This window comes from Penicillium cataractarum (genome assembly GCF_028827025.1).
Source record: "Penicillium cataractarum strain IBT 29864 chromosome Unknown utg000001l, whole genome shotgun sequence".
Classification (NCBI taxonomy): Eukaryota; Fungi; Ascomycota; class Eurotiomycetes; order Eurotiales; family Aspergillaceae; genus Penicillium; species Penicillium cataractarum.
Genome location: NW_026622737.1, coordinates 490179 through 512177, shown reverse-complemented (window position 1 = coordinate 512177; position 21999 = coordinate 490179). Strand labels below are relative to the sequence as shown.

The window sequence follows — 21999 nt, the reverse complement described above, 5'->3', positions numbered from 1 at the left end:
AGGAGCAACGATTGTCCTAGTCGTCGATGTGGTTGAACTTTCCCCCAATACAGGAATTGCGTGTTCCTCGAGACCAGTCTGTGTGCATGTCAACAATTTTTGCTTCCGTTGGCAGGCTGAAGGGAGTAATTCTGATCATAGGGGTGCTGGGCTGTAATCTCGAATCTTTCTGCGAAGGAGACACCTGTCTCTGTATCAGAGGGATTCTCAAATGTGAAGGTATAACAGTTAGACACGTAGTCTGCGGAGGGTCGGGTAAGGCTAGGGCTAGGTGAACGAACTAGCTTTGGTGGAGTAGATGGTTATTGTTGACTGGGTACTTGTGGGAAATGGAGTGATGGCGGAAAAGGATGGGATAAGAACAAAGCGGCATAGTTTCATCACCGTAGGAAATTGCACCGTAGGCGGGCCTCCACATCAGTTTCAACACTACATGTTGTCGAATAGCAAGGCTTTGTGGTAACTGTGCCTCCTGGCATTGTAGTAACCACACAGAACGCATCGCAGTTAGCGGGAACGGCCCCTATGCAAGCAGATGATATCGTGGTAACCGCGCTGGAATCTGCACTTTCGGCTTCTTCCCCTAAGTTTTTAGAAATACTGGGAAGGCCTGCAAGTGGCCCTGTCAACGACGATGGCTCAGACTATCCGTCATCAATTGTGGTTATGCCACCAAGTAGATCATTCAGCCTTGCGATGGACCCGCAGAGCTAGCTAGATTGCTAGAGAACAATAAGCATAGACCCGGCAGAGAAACACCCAGACCAATACCAAAGTCGTTCCCACCTATTCGTAAGACCAGTCAAAGTAATCTACAGGGGTTTGCAAAGGATGATGTACGTACCAGCTTTCGCGGTCTCAATCGCAGCCGCAGGCGAACTCGGCGTGGCGGCCTTTGTCAGGCTCGGGGAGAACACCGCGATGATGCCTGAAGCACTTATGAGATGGGACGATAAAGACTTTAGCTGATACTACAGCAGCCGCAGTGGAAATTACAGTAATTAGCCCCACAAAGCCACTTGAATCATTGATCCCGGTTATAGTCGAGGTAGTAGGGCCATCTGACGATGGTAATCATTGTTGTGGTCAGCGGCGGAACCGTGAATCGCGAAGAGTGGACCGGAATATCGGTGGTCGTGGAAACAGACAAGGTAAGGCCCGTTGTTGCAGGTGTAATATTACCCGTGCCTGTGGACCCCGGGGGGAAGGGCTGCGAAGGGTAAGGCACGGGAGGGAAGCCCGAAGTTACTTTATCAGGGTGCGTAGGAATCCATGCCACACCTCCTGGCCCGACTACCACTGTCGTTGGTACGCCTTCTATGGTAGTGGTCAGCATCGAGACACCCGTGAAATTAGTAAATGGGGCCAGTGTAGAAGCAGTGAAGGTGACTTCAGCCGTACAAGAACCGTCGACGCATTGTGATCACCGTACTTGTATACTTGACTGGAGGATTGAGTTGAAGTCGGAGTGCATGTGCAGTTATTTGGAGATGGGCCTGGTGCTCCAGTGGTTGAAGTTATAGAAGCGGACAAAGAGGACGCGTGATGCCCAGGAGGCCAGACGATGAAAGTGACACCGTCAGTGGTGATAGGTGTATGCTCCTCTGCTTGTGTTGGGAGTGAAATAGTATCCGATCCAATGGTTAAACTTCCCGGCCCAAGGATTATGACTATCCCGTCGTTAGTGAGCATGGTGGGCTGACTGATAATGGTGTAGATTGTTCTATTAAAAGCCACTTCGATACCTTAAGCCCCTGTTGAGGTGGGAGTTGGACTAGAAGTATTGGTATGACTTGCAGACTACTGTGGATTCTCATCTGGAAGTGGCAGTTATACGAGATGCGAAGATTCACATCTGCGACAATGGTTACTATCCTAGCAATATGTATAGATAGGATAGCAGAGAAAAGTACGTGTACCGTCACTGAAAATAACAATCCTCGCCACAACGCAAGGTGGGGACATCTTCAAGCATAGGGCAAGGGAAAGAGTCATGGCATGTGTAGAGTGATTCCAAATACCCTTGTGTCGCGCAAAGCAGAATGATTTTCGTCAATGCTGGGGTCTCCCCGTTCGAGTAGTATATCCTCATCAAGAGCTCAGGAGAGACTCTCACTGTCGGAGTTGTTAGCAAAGTTCCGCAGTCGTGATGTAGGTAGTAGGGACGCGTATGAACTGACAAAAAGTGAGCAAAGTAGACTGCTTATGAGGGTACAACTACCAGAATGGTACGTCCACAGAGATATTCTACTCCTATGTTGATTGCGGCATTGTCGACTGTGCGAAATTCTGCAGTATTCTCGTTGCTCAATACTCAATCAAAGACTCCCTCTGGGGGATGCAGATCGAAAACGTAGATTAATTCATTCTTGCCTTGGTTTAGGCTCACAAGATTTAGGATCTGCAGGGACAGATTCCCTCGAGCACTTACAAACTAATTCGTTCGTGGAAATTGTATTCTGCATTTATGTCTCTTAGGCCACCGAGGACTATCGCGAGTTGCTCAATTCCGGAGATCATCCTAAGTTTTGACCGAAGGACACACGCAGATATAGCTGACTCGAACTGAGCACAAGGACAAAGTGCCTTATTACTTAACATTTCAACACATCTACGGCAACTCTATCTCGAACGTATTCCTCGATCCAGCCTATGGTTATCCTGTAAGAAGTTGGTTTGTGTTAGCGGTGTATACGGCAATCACCGAAGAGTACAGCCACTGCCACTCACTTGCTCCGCGTAGTATCCGCGAACTCCTCGTGGTCTTGGAACAAACACTCCTTATACCATGAATCTTCCTTCATTCGCTTGTAGTCATCTAGGCTTTCGAACACCACTTGGCTAAAACAGTCAAAGTCGGCCACGTTCCCCATCTGCGAGTCATAGAGCTCGGTCATGAGCTCACGTGTGGCAGTGGTATTGTGAATCACTGTCCAACGCTTGATGCCGTACTTGACCATCAGACCTTTGGTCATGTGGTGCCGATAGGCTTCTTCGCTCATCCCGGGCTTGCGGTACTCGCAGACGGTGAGACAGAGGTATTTGCTGGGCGGCGATGGTAGGCTAGACATTTCTTATCGGGGTCCAATCGGTCAGGAGGTTGAATTCAAGTTCCCAAGATCGCGAGCGTGTTTGTCATGAAAGAGTCGAAAGTTATCAGATCCTAGGAGTTGTGGGAATGTCATGTAGCCCCCACTCTCATTGGCTCGTTGAGAGAACAAAGAAACTGAGGGTGAGCCTACGTCATTCTCTACTCGGTACGTTCTCGCCAATAAGAAAACAGTAATTGGCGTTGGTTCAGAATCTGCCTTGTTAAATTCGGAGCTGTACACTCAAAGAAAGCATAGTTTCTATTAATGGTCAGTTTGTAGTAGATTAGGTTGGGTATTTCATCCGTTCTTTGGAAACTGTACAGTGACGCTTTAGTCGGTCAAGGACATTACATTAGTTCTAATTTATATTGCCACGTTGTGTAAGACGGATATTGGACCATAAGAGGAGGAGGTATGGTAGATTTCTTCGAGAACTTATTACTAACTTGTAATAATTATGATAGGGAGAAACGTAAATATAACGCGACGGATGTGGCGATGGAGATGGATGGGTCGCAAAAGAGGAGCGCCAAAAAGATGGGATAGATTTCCATTTTAAATAAAGTGATTTTGAGAGTAAAAATAAGGCTAAATGCCAGAACCGAAGGCGGATCCACGGAAGAATTAGTGCCAAATGGCTACTATCGCGATATAGTGTAAAAAGAAGGATTAAATTTGTTATTTATCTCAACTAACACCGAAAAGAATTGAGCTCTGGACTACAACTAGTTCCGAGACATTCTAGACATTTAGTGAGCGACTGATCCTGTTCATAAATGCTCGAATCTGTGTTGTCTTGCTTACATTCATTCGGGTAATTTGTCTAATGGTACGAGGACCTTGGGGTAATCAAATGGCAAGTCTTATCCGCGGAGTTCTGCGCGTCCTTCACTTGCCTTAATAAAGAAAGAAAGACTGCCAAGATAATTGTGCTCTAACAACGGCCGGGCAGGATAAGCCAGGACCAATCCCATTCTTTATTTCAACCTTGTGTAATCCTAGCGGGGTTCCGACGGCAGGACGTAGTAGTTATGCGCTTTGGAGCCCAGCTCCGGTCATGGATCGGAAGAATTCGCCCAGGACTTGTGCATAAATTAAAGGCACGACTAGTGATTTTGAGGATTAATGAAGCAAGTCCACTCGTATCCAAAAAGCTTCTTCTCTTTTCTCGTATTTTTTGATGTTTCGCCAAGAGCCCGCGGAATTCTTATCCCTTGGCCTCGATGATTCGTATACCCCTCACCCCTCCTTCGCCCTGGGAGGTAGATCTTGCAAAATTGTCCTTATGCCTAATGAATTAGTAGCCAGCGAGAGATATGAAGTGAAAATGTATCAAGTCACTTCAACCCACTGCTCCCACAGAATACGTTCACTTGCTACTAATCTTCGTCACGCTCCTTAGTTCGATACTCTAAATAGCCTAACTTGAAGGAATGTAACCCTGTGTATCTTTTAACCTATCAACGGCCCGAACCCCGCCTCCTCCGCTAATTCTGCACGTCTGGGTGGTGCCTGACGGATTTGACGTGATAAACATTCCAGAAAGAGGCGATGCCATCCCCACGTGCTAATGAGGGCAAAAAATTCGTCTCGTTGCGGTTAGAGCTCGATGGACATGTGCTCTAGCAGCTGGATGAAAACAGTTGAGGCATGCCTTGCTTGTATACTTGAATTCTAGTTGCGTGGATTGTTTCCGCTGTGGATGTTGTGCCCCGTGGAGTCCAGTGCCCTGCAGTGCCGATCGCATGTCCTGAAGAATGACTGGACGACGTGAATCAAGCAATCTCGGGGGTAAATATTGTCCACCACTCGTCCACCACTAACATGATCTTATCTCCGCCTCACCCGCTCTCTTCAACCCATGATAATCTTTCTGTAACTTTGGCAAGCGAGCTTCTATCCCGGAGGGGGCAATTTTGGGGAATATCGCCGGCCTCTAGGTGCAGAATGGGGCCCAGCCGGAGTCTTCAGAGTAAGAGGTGGACACCTATAAATATGGGATCGACAACCTTGGCAGCATGATGGATGTAAGGATCTTTTCAAATCTGCCGTTGTGTTCCTGAATCCTCTCATATCCGAGACATTCTAGAAAGTCGCCGGTATCGTTGTCCAATAATGGCACGTCTATCCAAGGTTGCTTTCATTACCCTTGGCTCCCTGAGCGGGGTGAATGCTTGGGGCTCGTTGGGTCACGCAACAGTTGCCTACATTGCCCAGAACTACGTTTCATCCAGCACTGCATCATGGTAAGAGCATACATCTTGAACTCACGATTCATGCTAATCAGCTTCAAGGGCGCAAGGTGTGCTCGGAGACACTTCTACCTCATACCTAGCGAACATTGCCTCCTGGGCTGATACGTACCGTTCAACCACCGCTGGCAAATGGTCCGCGCCTCTTCACTTTATTGATGCTGAGGACAACCCTCCAACCAACTGCAACGTGAACTACACCCGTGATTGTACTAGCTCTGGCTGTTCTATTTCTGCAATTGCAAACTACACCCAGCGTGCAGGTGATGGCCGGCTCACCACTGCAAACGTTGCCGAAGCTCTTAAATTCCTAGTCCACTTCCTGGGCGATGTCACTCAGCCACTGCACGATGAGGCCTATGAGGTTGGTGGAAATGACATCGACGTCACCTTTGAAGGTTACAGCGACAACCTTCACTCGGATTGGGACACATACATGCCCGAGAAGCTGGTCGGCGGCAGCTCGCTCACCTATGCTCAGACTTGGGCCAATACACTGATCAGTGAGATTGACTCGGGTAGCTACGAGTCCGAGGCTGCTAGCTGGATTGCAGGAGATGACATCAGTGATGCCATCACTACTGCTACTCGATGGGCATCGGATGCTAATGCCTACGTCTGCACTGTTGTCATGCCCGATGGAGCTGCTGCTTTGCAAACTGGCGATCTCTACCCTACCTACTACAACACTGTTATTGGAACTATCGAGCTTCAGATTGCCAAGGGCGGATACCGCCTGGCTAACTGGCTTAACATGATCTATAGCAATGATATCGCTAAGCGGGACCTCGAAGGTTTTGTCAACAAGGCTCGGAGCGAGTCCCCGGATCTTATGGGTCGGGATCTGCTTCCTGCACTTGGCCCATTGAGCCGTTCTCAGATAGCTCGAGCTGCTATGGGAGAAGATTGCTGCAAATCCACCAGGCATGCTCATTAAGAAGGAGGCCGCAGAAGAATGGGGCAGATATGAATGTAACGAGGCAGATTGTGATCGTTTTGCGGATGCAAGCGAGATTATCTCGAAAGACAAGGAGTGTCAGACCTGAAGTTGCTTTGTTTTTGGTTTCTACTTGAAACATATGAAGTTGATGAAATTCCGAATTTACACGTATATGCAGCTGATATGAAGCCCTTTGTTGCTTAAATCTTTGGACCTCCAAATTATTCACCTAATAATATTTCCATGAGTGATAAACCAAGGTACTTGGCTCTTGAGACTATGTAATCATGGTAGTCGATACAGCGTTTGGTGGCCGACTTGTTTGAAAAGCTCCCAAGCTTACCGTGTAAATCCATCATTCGAGCCAGTTTGCGCAACATGTGGTCCCACTTCTTCATGGAACGCCGCAAGATGGCGATTCTGATACCCTTTCATTTTGCCAAATCGGCTTTTTCCTTGGGGTTTGCCTCTCCCTTTGTTGTCTAGCGCCAATAAGCTTGTTGCCTTTACCCGTTACCGATCTATACATTATCAACGCCTCCTTCGTTCTTGACCTTGGGTATCGAAATGGCAGGCATTGTGGGTGGTTCATTTTCCAGAGCAGTATCGTCCACTGAGGCAAACTATGACGAAAGCCTTTTCCTAATCACAAATGTTCTCGACCTCGATCTGGTCACATAGCCCATACTGCACGACGACCTAGAGTATTCCGTCGCGATTCCATGAGCGCAATACCAATACCATCAGAACTATCTTCACAAATTCATACTACATGAAACAGACAAATTGCATTGACGCAATTAGATGCTCCTAACATGGAGGAAGCTTCGACAGACTAAGTGATATATCCACGGTTCTTTCCGCTCTCGTTGGAAGAGGTGTCAAGATATTGAGTTCTGTCCGCAAAGAGTCAACATATGTGGTAGACTTGTTGGTAGACATTAAGCATAAACACAAGAAGGAATTGATTTTTCCATGTCTTGAGGTTCCTCACCCCACGGTTCTTCTTGGAAGGTCATCTCCAGTAAACAACAACCACTCCGTTCTCCACGCGTTATATGGCTCCTCAAGCTCTCGCCTCCCGCAAATTCCCTCCTTGTCTCGTCCCAGCAACCTCCGTCTTTTACGCCACGGCCTTCCCCCTTTCGCTCTCAACATGAGACTCCTCGACTTACCTAACGAGATCTTGTATCTTGTGGCAGACAGTCTACCCAGTCTGAGGGACCTTTCTCGATTCGCACGTACGCGTCGATCAGCCTACGCCCTCCTCGCGGACTACCTCTATCGGAGGGCAGTCCGGGAATACCCACTTCTTCATTAATACTCAGTTCTTTGTTACTTCGTCCGTCATGGTCTCGAAAGCGCCGTCCCACGCTTACTAAAGTGGACTCCGAAACCGCCAGATATAGAGGAGCTGCTTCACTTCGCACTTCGAAGCTACCGTGTCGGAATCGCGAAGTTGTTCCACGAATATTGCGGAAGTCCGAGTTTCCAAAATCTGCCACGTACGCGCCTTTTGAGCTCTCTCGCCAATACTTGCATTGACAGTGACCGGGTCGGGATACTTCGTTTCCTGCTGCAACACGGGTATAACGCTAATTGGCCAGATAATTTTGGAGCAACGCCGTTGGCAAGGGCTGTACTTTTGAATCGTCCGAGGATCGTCACGCTCTTGCTCGATTATGGTGCAGACGTCAATGGTCGGGGGTCATTCTGCGTTCCACTCCACCGAACATTTTTCGCAATCGACGTACCAGACATACTTGAGTTACTTGTTCGGCCGGGAGCAGATGTCAATGTGGTGTGCGGACGGGGCAATACGGCTCTCCATGCCATCGCCTCCAGAAGGTTCCCCGATTCGTGGACATCTTACCTGGTTACATTTCTCGCAAATAACGGGGCCAATCTGCAAATTTGGAACAATGCAGGGAAAACCACGCTCGACATTGCTGTAGAAGAAAGGAACGAATCCTGCCAAGTAAGCCTTCTTGACGCTTTGCAGAAGTCCCAGACCAGCACAGGCTCGTAGCAGCGAGGCCCTCGATGGAAATTCAGTGAAGGGCAACACCAACACTACGGACATTTGGAGCGGTCAGATGAGAAGAATATGTGGAGCCTTTCAGCTCATATGAACGTGACGGGCTACATCGATGGCAGAACACAGGGGATGTGACTCCGTGGTTTCGTGGATCTTCTCAGGCTTGGGGGGACCAGCTCATCTAAAGTGCGAGAGAAGGAAATAAACACACATTGAAAGTACAAAGAATCAGGATATCATTAATATCATCACACATCAATTCATACATAGATATCTACATCCTCACGCAGTCGCAGAATAAGGAGGCGGCTGCTCCATAGACAACCTCGACGGGAACACAGCCGCATCAGCCGGTAATTCCACAGGCAACGGTGGCGGTGGTTGTTCAAGCTCCGGCAAATTCGGCGGTGGCGGCTCTCTAGCCGGCAACTCGACACGGCGCGGTTCACCAGGCGCATGCTCAAGCTCCTCGAACTCGGTCATCGACAGCTCATAACCCAGGTGACGCTTAAGTAACTCGTGCGTAATGAATCGCTCCGGCGTATTGCCCTGCGCATCGACGAAGGAAACGTGCGGGTTGACCTCGCTAATGCGTTGGAGTTCGTTGGCGTGTCTGTGGTGATGCGGACACCCGTCTACTCCGATTAGGAAGATGGTGACGTGGACCCAGGGTAGACTGAGGAGGTCGAGTTCGAATTCGTCCATATCTGAGGCTTCGCCGTCGAGGAGAAGGAGGAGCCGGAGGATTGGGGTTTCAGGGCCGGCTTGCCAGCCGTAGGTGGGGTGGTGGGTTGCTGTGGCGGCGTGTTTTTGGAAATGTTGCTCTTTGATGCTTTGCCAGCCTGTCATTACTCGTGTTCGGCCGCCGAATTGGATGGTTCGCCACATTTCTTCAAAGTTCCAGTGGTTTATTACACCGATGTATTCGGCTTGGCTGGAGAATGTGGTGAGTTCGTAGCCGGACCAGTTGTGGTCGTGGTTGGACATTGCGTCGGTGAAGCGACGGATGACTGCCTGGGCGAGATCTAGAGGAATGGTTAGTGTCTCGAGATGCAACTCCAGGAGTATTTTCAAAACGTACCCTTATTCTTTGGCTGGGGAGACCTTGTGAACCCTGTGATTAGAAATTGATTATACTCTGGCCGTCGCGGCTGGAAATCCATGGAGCCCGACACATCCAGTAGGATCATGGTGTCATCTGTCGGCTGATGGGGCGCATCGAAAGGCCGGAATGGAGGGGGCATGACTTGTCTCGAGTATCCCTGGGATGTATGTTGAACATGACAAGTATCATCAGCCGCATAGTATATCGGCGGGGGCTCGACTGCCAGTGCCATTCTTGCGCGGGCTAATTCCAGCGCAGATATTGGATCGGGCTTCAGTTTTGCGGGGGTATCTCCCAATCTGTGGTTCAATACCCAATACAAACGTTCCTCTGCAGTATCCTCGTACCCTCTCCAAGCAGGTGTGATGCCCCGCCACCCGGCAGCGGCGTCGATGGTGAATTTCAGTGGATTGGAAGCTTGCCGAGCCCAGGCTATTGGAATAGGCTCGAAATAGCCGGCCTTGAGCAAGTGCAGATATTGCAGAGGACATCGAGTCCGAAGTTCGGCAATTTTCTGCGTCAATCCGACCTGTTCTTGGTATGCAGTGACAATCTGGCGGTCTTCTGGCTCTGGCCACCTCCCGTTCTCCTCTCTCAGAATGGAATCGCAAAGCTCGCGTGCCTCGGAGAAGATCTTCGATGTCTTAGAAGCGACTTTCTCCTCCGAAGATCGGATAGAAAGCGCCTTCTTCAAGGTTGAACGCTTAGATTTCTCACCGCTATGATCACCCTTCTTTGATGGACCGATGCCAATGTTCGACATTGAAGATTGAAGTTGATCGACTTCCCAGATATTAAAGGACGGCTCCATCGCGTCAATAGCAGCCCGCGCCTTGGCATTGAGCGAGTCATTCGTATGGATCGTTTGATGAACGAACTTGGCGTGGTACTGCGGATCGGGTCGTTGTATTCCATAGAAAGACGAACCACTGAACCCGTACGGAGAGACGACACTCTGGTACGGATTGTTGTTGAACAGGCGTACCTGAGTGCAGTCATGGTAGTGCTTCTCACCCGGGTACATCACTGCTTTCGACCATACATCTTGAACATGGAGGCGTTCCATCTTCCGTTGAACATACTTGTGGATGAGGCAGTTGCATGGGTACCCGCACTCCCGCTCGGGCTCGATCTCGGGGTTGTAGATCTGGAGGGACAGCTGGACAGCCTGCAGCATGTTCTGCATCTCCTGCTCATCCCGGGCTCGAAGCCTCGCGGCCTCGATCACTGTATTCGTATGTGCCTTGGGCTGCGATCCATTCACACTCCCACTTACCGTCGACGAAGGTGGCGACGGGTATAACGGCGGGGAACTGGCCAGTCTGGTCGGCTCCGCCGTGGGACTGCTCGAGTTGCGGGTCATCGCCGTGAAGGTCGGGCTCACTGGGGTAATCGGGCTTCGCAACGACGACATCGAGGACGGTGGACGACGGGCATATTTATGCGGATTATCATAGTATTGATTCACGGCGTCATTTACGGAATTCGCATTCTTGAAAGACACAGGTTATTAGCAAACGGGGGATCTTCAAACGAGCACGGGCATCATGGTGGGTACCTCGAGGAACAGAAAGGCAGTCCCCGCATCAACCCCAGGCACAAAGGCCAGGAAATCCGCAACGTTAGCCTTGGAGGGCTGCATAATCAACTGCACCAGGTTGCGATGGTGAATGGTGCGGCCGAGAGATAGTAGAAATGAGAAGTGGTAGCTGTCGCGACGACATCGTGTCAGGGTCAAAAGGCGCCAGGATCAAGAAGCGCCGGCCAGCGACCGAGAGGTCCGTGGTGGCAGTGACCAGGCACTGGCAAACGAGAGTCTGTGCCATGAGCTAGGCTGCGTGAGGAGAGGCACAGCAACGAGATAGCGTGCGCCATCTCCGGATAAAGCGCACGTGTGGTGGGAGCACGTGGTAGGAGTGACTGGAGAGGAATGAAGGAGAGATTGTCTTAGTGTCCGTTGACAACACTAAAGCAGGGCGGTTCGGAGAGGAGCCTGTCAGCCTGAGCCTCCCTGCCTCGATCTCGCACCCCAGCAATTTCAAGCCGCAAACTTAGTCGCCCCCTCTTTCGCTTTGGACCGGAGAATTTCCTGGTGAAATGGCAGAGCTATCTTAAGATCTCAATTATTCTACCAGTGTCAATCCCTGAAGTGTGATTTGTTTTGATCTATTCCCGACCCATATGTTTTGATGAAGCTGTACGCTGACTATATACATCCAGAGCTGCATTAAACTGCGCATATTCTCGTATTCATCGGAGAATTCCTCTTGGCTGGCCAATTACTGTCGTTCGATTCAAGCACGCACTACCCTCTCGGAGCTATCCCCATGATGGGCGCTTATTGGCCTTCACAAACGCCGTATAAACAGCCACTCGAGGACTTCCCATCGACCAATTCTCCAACATCTCTGCGTCACAAAAGGACTCTAATGACTTGGCAATTCCCTCTTCGCCCATCATTCGCGGGAAATTTGCCCAATACTCATCGCTGGCGGGTCCTATTTTGAGTTGCGCCCGGCAGGCAAAAGTCGCTATCTGGGAAGCTGCCGTCGCTCGAGCTCGACGTCGAAGTTCATACTGTTCCAGGCATGACTGCACCTCTGATAGTGGAATGCGTGTACTCTGGCAGTCGCCTTTTTGCAAACGTGATGAACGTAGGATATTAACAAACGCTGCTGCAGACTCGAGAGCTTGGTTCGCGCCCATGGCTGCATGAGGGACCATCTAATCAAGCGATACCTGTTAGCCGTAGCTCACCCTCGATTGCCTAGGAAACTATGTTCTCTCACCTTGTGCGCAGAGTCACCTAATAAAAATAAGCGTCCGAAGAAGAACCGTTCTGCAATGCCCTCTTCTAGTGCCGTCATGATCGCAGTACGCTTGTTCCGAAAGATATTCGCAAAGACCACCCCATCCGTCACAATCGTCTCAGCGACTTGTGCATAGAGTGCCTCGATATCCTTCTCCAAGAACCTTTCGGGCTTATCATACACAATCGTCCTCTTGAGATCGCGCATCATGAACCAGTATACATCTCCACTGTGACCGCAGAATATCAACAGCGAAACATTCGGTCGGTAGACTGTGAAAGAGCGACCTGGTTCTATGCCCAAGACTGGATTCGAGATGCCATATGTACACGCATAACGGGCATCAAATCCTGTGACATTTGTTAAGTCAGCCACGCAAGTCTTCATAATGGAGGCAGTGTTTAACGTACGCGACTCGGGGCTCTTGATAGTAAACGTCGTTCTTTCAATCTCACGTCGGATGATAGATCTGATCCCATCTGCTCCTGCAATGAAATCGCAACTAACTTCACTGCCATCTTCGCTGACAATGATTGCTTCTTGCTCCGTTTGCCTCACGGAGACTACTCGCTTCGATGTATATAGCCTAGTCTTATTCTCAATGCTTCCGTGCAAGATTTGGAGTAATCTCCGTCTTTCCATGAAGATACCGCCATATCCAAGTCTAGTGAGTTCAATTCAAAATATCAGCAAATATATGCTCCCAATGACAATCAAAAATTCATACTTTTCTTCACGGATCGCACTGGGATTAAAATTTGCTTGAAGATTTCCGTGCCCATCTCGATGCTCCCATGCTTTTCGTTCCACGTCATATTCATCAAATTTCTCGATCATCCCCAGTTGATCCAGGATTCTAAGACCATTGGGCATGAGGCCGATGCTAACGCCCGTGGGTGGTGCAAATTGACTGTGCGCTTCCCATAGACAATACGATATCCCTGAGAGTTCGAGCATTCTGGAAAGCCCGAGGCCGGCAATCCCACCTCCTACGATACCCACAGTGACGTGGTCTCGGGGACAGCTTCCCATGGTGATCGAGATTTCAAGAGTCTAGACCGGGAATACAAGGGGGTTGATTCTCTAGATATTTTGTCCCTGACATGTTACATATATGGCGGGTGGTAACTACTTATACCTAGTGTATATGTCCAAGTAGGACAACTACGTATTTGGGTGGATTGGATATCGACGAGGCTGGGTTGTGCATCACGGATGCACCGGGTACGGGAGTGCGCGTTGACTCGTTTGTGCTCCATTATCCTTGTGTCTGGACACCTGGCATTTAAATCAGTGTCGCAAATGGTGACTGCGCATCAGCAAAAATCGATCCTCGGGGATAGGACTTTGAAGTTTGATAAAGCCGAGGTCTAGGCTTCTTTTCAGTTACTTGTTCTTGATTCCCGCGTTTAAACTGACTACTCTACATAAACCAACAATATGACCTCTTCGCATATGACGAGTATCATCTCACGCACTTCTCTACTCCAAATGTTGCGTGCGATCGGCACAGTCCCGACGCGTAATGCAGCCCAGCCTGGACCTAGACTAGAAACCGGAACGAGCGGCAAGAGAACCTCTTGTCGAGGAATATCTTAGATTGGAATGATTCTAACCTTGGCACGAGCAAGCACTGACTAAATTTCGTTACGCATTTCCTAATGGCTCGAATCCTGAGTTCAGTTCTACATTTCCTACCTGCTTGAAAATGAATGCCCTCTGCCTTCATCCGCTCTGATTGCCCCCGGCTGTCCATTGCTTTAGACGGTTGCACAGGCCATAAACACCCCATTCTAAAATGTGCCGAAGGTTAACCACTATGTGGCCGGTCTTTTCGAAATCGGCTTAGGCAGGATTGGGAGGGGTGCGACTGGAAAGCCCTGGAGTCTCAATCCCCGCGTTCAAACGAAGCTTTCTCAACCGAGGACAAGCGATCATGAGGCCCTTGAAAAGGTTTCCTTTCTAAAGCTGCTGATCAGCCTCTGCTAGGAATTTTGATCCGTAACGTCATTGGTCAAGAGTTTTGAAATGTGAACAACGCAGCCTTTTGCCTTGATCAAACAAAGTCGCAGGAAACAAAGGTCCCGTTCAAGTACTGAGCACAAAGCTTCTTGTTTCATAAAACAATCGCAGTTTATTCATTGTTCCGGATAGATGGCCATATAAAACAACACAGTAGTCCTAAATTCATAAGAACTCTCTCCCCTTTCACTCTTCAAGCTCCTCGCCATTGAAGCGATAGGTCCAGAACAATATCCAGGTTCGAACCAAGACTAGTTACGCCAAATACAGGATTTCGGCAATCATGACATCCAATCAAAACATCACGGTATTTGGAGACAAGCGAGTGAATTTTGTCAATTCACTCTTATTCTGGAGTGAGAAGCTTTCTCGTTCAGGCCAGAATATCCAAGAAGCCGTGAGGTTTTTACATGGTTTCGAGGTTGATTTTGACCGATTTCGAGTTATAGGAGAATCCGAACAGGCAAGCTTTTGCTACTTGTTGAAGTGCCAGGTAATCACGCACACGATACAGGATGCAATCGATACACTCAGAACACAACGCCTCTTTTCTCCTCGTGAAGTCGCAGAGATTCTGGATATGGTTGCTCATCACATTGGCAGGCTCACTTTGAGTAAACAGGAGAACGTGGATCTATACGCAGAGCACATGGATCGAGAGACAGAGAGAAGTAATGCGACGTGGAAATCGAAGAAACCTTTACCAGATGTTCAAAGTGAGCATCGGATAAGAAAATTGCGGGAGATTTGGGAGCGCCTTCACTTTACTGTGCCTGAGTGTGACTGTCTCCAATGCTTGAGCGGGCCCAGGCCGCTGAAGAAGACAAGGACAAAACTTTCCATGTAAATTGCTTTACCTGAGGGCATATAAATCAAGTACAACCATACAAGTGTCTCTTCATAAGATGTCTCAACAGAAAAGTCGCAGGTGGATAGACAACAACCAAGAGAAGAAGTTATATACAGCCATGCTCAGGAAGCTATACATTCTTTTTTTTCCTATGCTGGGTGGCAGGGTCACTCACATCGCCACAACCACCGCCCCCTTAACTTCAGAGGTAAAATGCTTCGTTGCGCTCCACAATAAGTAGTTAACCAATATCTCCTTTCTCTAGGTATCCACCAATCCTGCTGCTCTGACGCGTCGACGCTACTCTTCCGAAATTACTAATATGCGGATCTGCAAGATATTCATACGATTTATGGCCGGGCACAGCAATTAACTGGTGTCGCGTTATTGCCAGCATCATCACTGACAATGAGCTGAGCGCATCCCTTTACCGTAATCTGCCAGTTGACTGCACCCTGGCCTGGCACGGCCTTGGGTGTAGCACCAGGTGCTTGGACTAGTTTGATATTTGTGCCGCTCGGGTACGGGCCAAACTTAACGCCCGAGACAGTGTCGACCACGTAAATCTTCAAGTTTTTAGACACATTATCGGTGGCACCCAATGTCCAGAAGTTGGCGTTAGTGTTCGGGTTGGGTGAACCATCAGGGTTCACGCCGTGCTGGCAGGACAATGTCGGTGGTGTGATATCATTGACCGACACAGCGACCTGTTGGATGAAGGCATCGCCGCCCGGCGCGCCGTTCAGGAGGAAGCTGACGGAGCAGTCAATAGTGGTGCCTTGAGCCGCAGTGCTGGCTACATTCACCGTCTCGGTGAAGGTGGCGGCGGTGCCGCTCTGCACTTTAGAGTCCGCGGGGCTGAACGAGACACTCAAGCCCGCGCCACAGGAGATAGAGGTGGTGATATCGACAGGGAGGTCATGGAGGCCGCTGGTGATCGCGTCTGTGACGCCCGAGGCGCCGTTGCCAGCAGGAATGAGTGAACCCCCGGTGGCACTTGTCACGGAGGTGGCCTGCCCATTGGTATCAATACCTCCCACATTGACAGCGATGACACGGATGTTTGCGGTCTCCAGGGCGGTAATGGCGTCGTCGAGGGTGTGTCCGCCACTGGGGTTGTGACTAGGCGCATCGCTCACCAGGACAACGACCCTGCTGCTACCGCTGCGGAAACTGATAGCACCAGTAGCGATCTGGTAGAGCGCATTAATCCAATCTTCCGGAAGGTCCCCGCCACCACTGGCCGTCAAGCCGTTGACCGCGTTCTGCAGTACAGTGACGTCTGAAGCCAATCCTTGATCCACCCGGAACGGGACAGTGCTTCCGCCCTGAGCATCACCGAATTCGACTACGGCGAACTCGGCGGTCGGCTGGGAGCTGGTGACTGAACTAATGACGGTTTTCAGGTTCGTTCTAATGTCAGAGATGGCACCGAACATGCTCCCGGTGTTATCGACCAAAAGCACAATATCCGGGGTCGGTGGAATCTCTGGAGTGTCGACAGTCTTCTGGATGTTGAATGTCGTGCCAGGATTCTGGGATTGGCTAACTGAAGCCGGGGAGACGCCCGGTGTGGTGGCAAGGGCGCGACCGACGAGGGCGGGGATCAGCGCGGTGGACCAGCGCATGATGCAGAGCTTGATGGAAGCTTAGAATCGGAGTATAAAGAATATGAATTGGAACACGAGCGGATGAGACGGCCATCTACACAAGTGCAAGAAATCATCTGCCGTAAGAGAGAGGCTCTATATATACACCACGGCTGCCTTTGTCTCGCGCCTGCCCATAAGGTTTCCTGGAGTAGGTATGATATGTTTATGGAATGTTGTTTGAGTGTTTTTACCCGAGGTCCTGTTTTCATAATTAGTTATTCGGCCCGATCAGTAGGTAGTATATGGTTTTGTAAGATCATTCTTGTTGATTATGTTTGGTTGGTTCTTAATATAAGGTTTCCACAAGAATCTGGGGAAGCCTAAAATAGCCACGTGATTTTGTATAGATCGTATTGATCAATCTTATGGTTCAAGAGATAGCTTTTCAAGCTATGTAATGACCTCATATTTTCATAGTATGATCTCATTATATTATTGTATAGCTTTGACCAGATCTTCATGGAGAGTATATGTAGTAATTCTTTGATATCACATCGGCAAAAATGCCGTATTATCACAAAGGATATTATGTCGGCTAAAATGTCATATTATCACAGAGGTAGACCAAGACAAGTCTTAGACGTAGCCATGCGCATACCAATGGCCATTCTTGGGATTATGTCTTACCAAATACTGCTGCCAGGACTTTCTAACGTCGTCCTATCGCGGAAAGAGGCTCAGGCTCTCTTTATCCTTTCTTGGGTCAGGGAAATGACTCGTTCTTTGGGTGGAAATTCTCTGAGACCTTACAAGCCGCTGGCCTACGGAGTCTAGGCCGAATAATAGTTGAGTCACTCCACGTCTGCTGAAGGAAAATGGCATTCCAGTGGCCGCTTTACTGTTAGGTTGCACGACTCCTAGCAGTGGTACTGGTTCGACATTCACTGTGTACACTTTCCTGTTTACCTTTACTTCTCTTGCTCAGATCCACTAGCGCCAGAAGGCACCGCCAGAGTCTCCATTTTGAAACCCAATTCACCCAGCCACGATCCTGGATCTGCAACTCAAGGGACAGAGGACGAATGCAGATCGGCTGGAGAACATCCGTACGTCGGTGGTGGTGCGGGTACTTGAATCTAGATATACCAGCGAGGAAGTATGGTGAGTATAAGCGAAACGCTGGGGAAGGAGCCAAAATATCTCCCATCATTCCACCAAGCCCAGACCAGCCTAGAACGCTAGGAGGTGCCCATGTGACAGACGCCAGTTACTATTCCCGCGATAGCAGGGTCGATATAGCAAGCTGCTGTGAATCAAGAGAGCATCCAGTCCAGCGTGCGTTGCGACCAAATCTCGGAAGCCCGAGTCTCAGGTGACATGAATTGGAGTGTTTTGGTCGAAGCTGGATTGGGTTATTCCCGTTATGTCACTCGTCTTACGAGTGTCATTCATGAACGAACTAGACTGGCCGGCAAATACTACACAAGTTCGCGATGCATCCTGATTATATTACTACCGAAAAGCAACTGAATTCACCCTCTTTCAAGTATACAGTTCATGGCTTATCTTTAGCCTGATTTAAAGTATCTAAAGGACATGTTATCCGAAGGAGAAACCAGGTTATATTTTGAACAGCCCATAGGTAGATATAAGTCAGAGTTCATGTCTTTAGATACTCGAAGGACACAGCTACTTGGTCACCTCGATTGCCTGGTCGCCAGATGGAAGCCGACTCGCATTAGCGTCTGATTAAACCCGTTCGGATCTGGGACCTATCACCGGCTAGTGCGTTCCGCCCTTAATATTCACTCCCCGCACTCCCTTCAATTTAATTACAGCCCGTCGAATTATATCTACACGAGCTAAATCTAGGATCCGCTGAACTACTAATTCCAGTCCCCAATGTTAGACCTTACAAGGAATATATGGCCTAAGTAAAGACTCTTTTGGGATAACATATGACAATTTCAAACTATCATGGTTGCCAGGAGAGTATTGACCATCCAATCCTTCTTTGTTTGCGATCTCTGCAACTGGTAGTCTGTTGCTCACTGATTGACTAGTTAACTTAGATCCGGGCGCCTCAGACACGTGCTTGGATCTACTCAGTGAGCAAAAGCGGCGAGAAGCTAGGCATTGAAATAGAAGGGGAAAGCCAAGAACTAGCATAGCAAATATGGTAAATAGGCAAAAGCACTCGGCGTTTTCTTGTCAAAAGAAACATCTTTTCTCTGTGGTGGGGAAAGCCAGCATTCCGGGTTTCGCTGTCATGAGGTGCGACCGCAGCAGTAGGCCAAGCATGCATTGTCCAAAAAACAACTAATGGAAATCAAAAACTCTGAATAAAAAAAGAAAAAATAGCACCAAACATACTCAGACCTTGGAATGCATAATCTATGTCAGCAGAGACCCTACTCCTCCGTAGTCCGTACAGTAGTCCGTTTATACGATGTATATGGCACCGGCTATCCGCTGACCCGCGGAACTCTCCCGATCTCCGGCTTCTTATCACCGCTATCTCCAACTCCGATTACTAGATGACAGAGCGGAGATCTTGGCGATCTCGGCTTCGTCCAATTCCGGCGATATCATACGTCAAATATGCGGGATTACAAATGCCCAGAGGCATGCCCAGAACTCGCAGGCAACAAAATATCATGACGTGGATGACTTGGCTTTGATTTCGAAAATTTCATGGATATTAGTATGTTCTTTATAAGATGTACAAAATGCAAGCGACGCCGTTCCGTGAAGATTCCTCGAAATGCTTCTCCAGGGAGCGACTCAGCATATCATGAAACCTGCCTTGGCCAGTCGAGAAATTAATCCCAAGCTTAGGTTTACCAAGGATGGGACATTTCAGATCTCGGTCTTTAGTGATCTACACTTTGCCGAAAGTACTATGATCCCGTGAGTTGGTAGGATTTCTTGATACAATACTTACTGACTCATGTTAGATGCAACACTCGATTCAAGGACTCAACATGTCATGTCAGAGGTGATTTCAAGTGAAAGCCCACAGCTGGTGGTTTTGAACGGAGACTTGATATCTGGTGAAGCTACGGATGGCTCCAATCCGGGCCAGTATCTTCATCAAGTGGTGAAGCCATTGGTGGATATGAACGTGCCATGGGCATCAACTTATGGTAATCATGATAGCGAAGTCAACCTGGACCCGGAGCAAGACATATACAGCCACGAGATAAAATATCGGAACAGTCTGACGACAAGCATGATATCTTCACCCAAAGCTGGGATTACGAATTATTACCTGCCGATATATCCACATGCGAGCTCGAATACAGTTCCTGCTCTTATTTTGTGGCTTTTCGACTCTAGAGGAGGTCACTATGCAACCAATAGAGGCAACGATGATCTCTCTGGGGCAAGAGGTGACTGGGTTGACAAAGCTGTATGAATCTTACATATCCATCACCTAACATCGTTTTCGGATACTGATGCTCTAACAAATCGAGAATAGGTCAGTGAGTGGTTTATAAACCAGAATGCCAATTTGACCAAGAAATACGGCAAGACCATTCCGTCGCTGGCTTTTTACCACATTCCTGCACATGCGATGCTCAGATATCAAGAAGACCAATTTAATGATCAAACTACACCTGGTATCAATGGCGAAGTTGTAGTGTCACAGGGCTCTGGCGACACAGACTATTCAGGACAAGACAGTCAGTTTATGCAGGCTCTTCTTAATACTTCTGGGTTGATGGCGACATTCAGTGGCCATGACCACGAGAATGATTGGTATGGCAACATTCCGAGTTTTTGTATTTTTTTCTAACCTGTACAGGTGCTTCAAGTGGAATGGCAGTCTTGCCGATCAAAATTTAACGGGGAATGGCATCAATATGTGCTACGGTCGGCACACCGGCTACGGTGGCTATGGCGATGCTCCTCGCGGGGGACGTCAAATATTTTTGAATCAGAAAACCATGAAGGACGAGATAGAGACATGGATTCGGTTGGAAGATGGTACAACTGCAGCCGCAGTCACACTCAACGCCACATATGGCCAAGATCATTATGGGGACGTGGTGTCGAGACTCATGCGAGCTTCGAATATGGCCAACACCCTTCAAGAATCCCCTTTACTCCCTCTGGTTCTACTGTGGATTTTTACTTTGACATGCTTTCATCTAAAAAGTATTTAGAATATAGAGTGACCCCGGTCTTTTTTGAAGTTCATAGTCAAAGAATTTTCGAAGGTTCTTGAAAGTACGATCCTAGCGATTTATTATCTAAGGAAGAAAGAGGCCTCGTGGAAAGTTTATACCGGATGAGAGGACTTGCCACTTTTTTATTTTTTGTCTGCGTATTGGTGTTATGTCCGTCGCACTTTCACCAAAATAACGCTCTCGGATTTAGGGCTACTGTAATCACGACGGATATCCTGTTGAATCCGAAGGCTACCTGGTTTGGTGATTCATGATTCCTCATTATCGACTATTATAATTATTTTGGAATGAATTGCTATTACGCCGATAGTCGATACTTTGGAGGGTGAGGTCGATGTGATGTGGCCGTGTCGAAAGAAGAGGGAATATGAGGGAATGACGGCGGCTAGGGGAAGGACGGCCCGTTATCTACCTGAGGAAGGATATTGCGTAAAACGTGACCTTAAGTGTGCAAGCCCACGTATAATAGAAAAAGACATGTATATATAGGGCCCTATTTAGTTCACAGTTGTCATAACTCTGGTTGCTAGTCTAGCAGTGACCGTAAGTTCTTCATTAGAGGAACGGAGAGTAGGAGATTGTGAAGGTTGTGAAGGTTGTGAAGGTTGTGAAGGTTGTGAATGTTGTGAAGGTTGTGAAGGTTGTGAAGGTTGTGAAGGTTGTGAAGGTTGTGAAGGTTGTGAAGGTTGTGAAGGTTGTGAAGACTGGGAAAATTGGGAAAATTGGGAAAATTGGGAAGATTGGGAAGATTGGGAAGATCGGGCAGTCGAATTACACTCAGATCATTGTCAGAAATGCGTCTCGACCTCACCGAAAATCAGGCTTATATGCTCAGGGTTATCCTCTTCGAAGTTGAGATATAGGAAAGGCATCTTAGCTCAATTTCTAAAAACTTATACACTCTTGTAATGTTTATTGGGGACGGGGGCTTTCCAGCGTGTCATCGGTATTGTGTCGCTTTGTTTATTTCCTAAGCTGAGTTCGTGCGGCACGTCTGTGCATGGTGGCTGGGGGTGGTCGCCCTACGTATTATGATAACAGACCGCGGGAAATATATATGATATCTTATTGGCTAAATGAGAAATAATCATGGACTATTGGACAC

At 48.5% G+C, this 21999-nt stretch overlaps 8 protein-coding genes across 8 annotated transcripts; 2 read left to right on the top strand and 6 right to left on the bottom strand.

Moving 5' to 3' along the window:
- Positions 1 to 2726: 2726 nt before the first annotated feature.
- Positions 2727 to 3071, bottom strand: tpcK (decarboxylase tpcK; the record flags this gene model as incomplete). The annotated part of the gene is made up of 1 exon (XM_056693114.1): positions 2727 to 3071. The coding sequence occupies one exon, from the start codon at positions 3069 to 3071 to the stop codon at positions 2727 to 2729; it is 345 nt and encodes a 114-aa protein (XP_056559843.1).
- Positions 3072 to 5207: 2136 nt separating this feature from the next.
- Positions 5208 to 6281, top strand: N7496_000182 (S1/P1 nuclease; the record flags this gene model as incomplete). The annotated part of the gene is made up of 2 exons (XM_056693113.1): positions 5208 to 5338; positions 5387 to 6281. 2 exons carry the CDS (start codon positions 5208 to 5210, stop codon positions 6279 to 6281), a joined length of 1026 nt encoding a protein of 341 aa, XP_056559842.1.
- Positions 6282 to 8052: 1771 nt separating this feature from the next.
- On the bottom strand, positions 8053 to 8367 carry N7496_000181 (uncharacterized protein; the record flags this gene model as incomplete). The annotated part of the gene is made up of 1 exon (XM_056693112.1): positions 8053 to 8367. One exon carries the CDS (start codon positions 8365 to 8367, stop codon positions 8053 to 8055), a length of 315 nt encoding a protein of 104 aa, XP_056559841.1.
- A 237-nt stretch (positions 8368 to 8604) lies between these two features.
- N7496_000180 (uncharacterized protein) lies at positions 8605 to 11069 on the bottom strand (the record flags this gene model as incomplete). The annotated part of the gene is made up of 3 exons (XM_056693111.1): positions 8605 to 9347; positions 9404 to 10919; positions 10986 to 11069. The coding sequence occupies 3 exons, from the start codon at positions 11067 to 11069 to the stop codon at positions 8605 to 8607; spliced, it is 2343 nt and encodes a 780-aa protein (XP_056559840.1).
- A 677-nt stretch (positions 11070 to 11746) lies between these two features.
- On the bottom strand, positions 11747 to 13269 carry N7496_000179 (FAD-dependent oxidoreductase; the record flags this gene model as incomplete). The annotated part of the gene is made up of 4 exons (XM_056693110.1): positions 11747 to 12151; positions 12217 to 12587; positions 12648 to 12901; positions 12965 to 13269. 4 exons carry the CDS (start codon positions 13267 to 13269, stop codon positions 11747 to 11749), a joined length of 1335 nt encoding a protein of 444 aa, XP_056559839.1.
- A 2190-nt stretch (positions 13270 to 15459) lies between these two features.
- On the bottom strand, positions 15460 to 16737 carry N7496_000178 (vWA domain-containing protein; the record flags this gene model as incomplete). The annotated part of the gene is made up of 1 exon (XM_056693109.1): positions 15460 to 16737. One exon carries the CDS (start codon positions 16735 to 16737, stop codon positions 15460 to 15462), a length of 1278 nt encoding a protein of 425 aa, XP_056559838.1.
- Positions 16738 to 19465: 2728 nt separating this feature from the next.
- Positions 19466 to 20870, top strand: N7496_000177 (metallophosphoesterase family protein; the record flags this gene model as incomplete). Its single annotated transcript, XM_056693108.1, has 4 exons — positions 19466 to 19598; positions 19659 to 20113; positions 20183 to 20463; positions 20510 to 20870. 4 exons carry the CDS (start codon positions 19466 to 19468, stop codon positions 20868 to 20870), a joined length of 1230 nt encoding a protein of 409 aa, XP_056559837.1.
- A 579-nt stretch (positions 20871 to 21449) lies between these two features.
- Positions 21450 to 21766, bottom strand: N7496_000176 (uncharacterized protein; the record flags this gene model as incomplete). The annotated part of the gene is made up of 2 exons (XM_056693107.1): positions 21450 to 21598; positions 21706 to 21766. The coding sequence occupies 2 exons, from the start codon at positions 21764 to 21766 to the stop codon at positions 21450 to 21452; spliced, it is 210 nt and encodes a 69-aa protein (XP_056559836.1).
- Between the last annotated feature and the right edge of the window lie 233 nt (positions 21767 to 21999).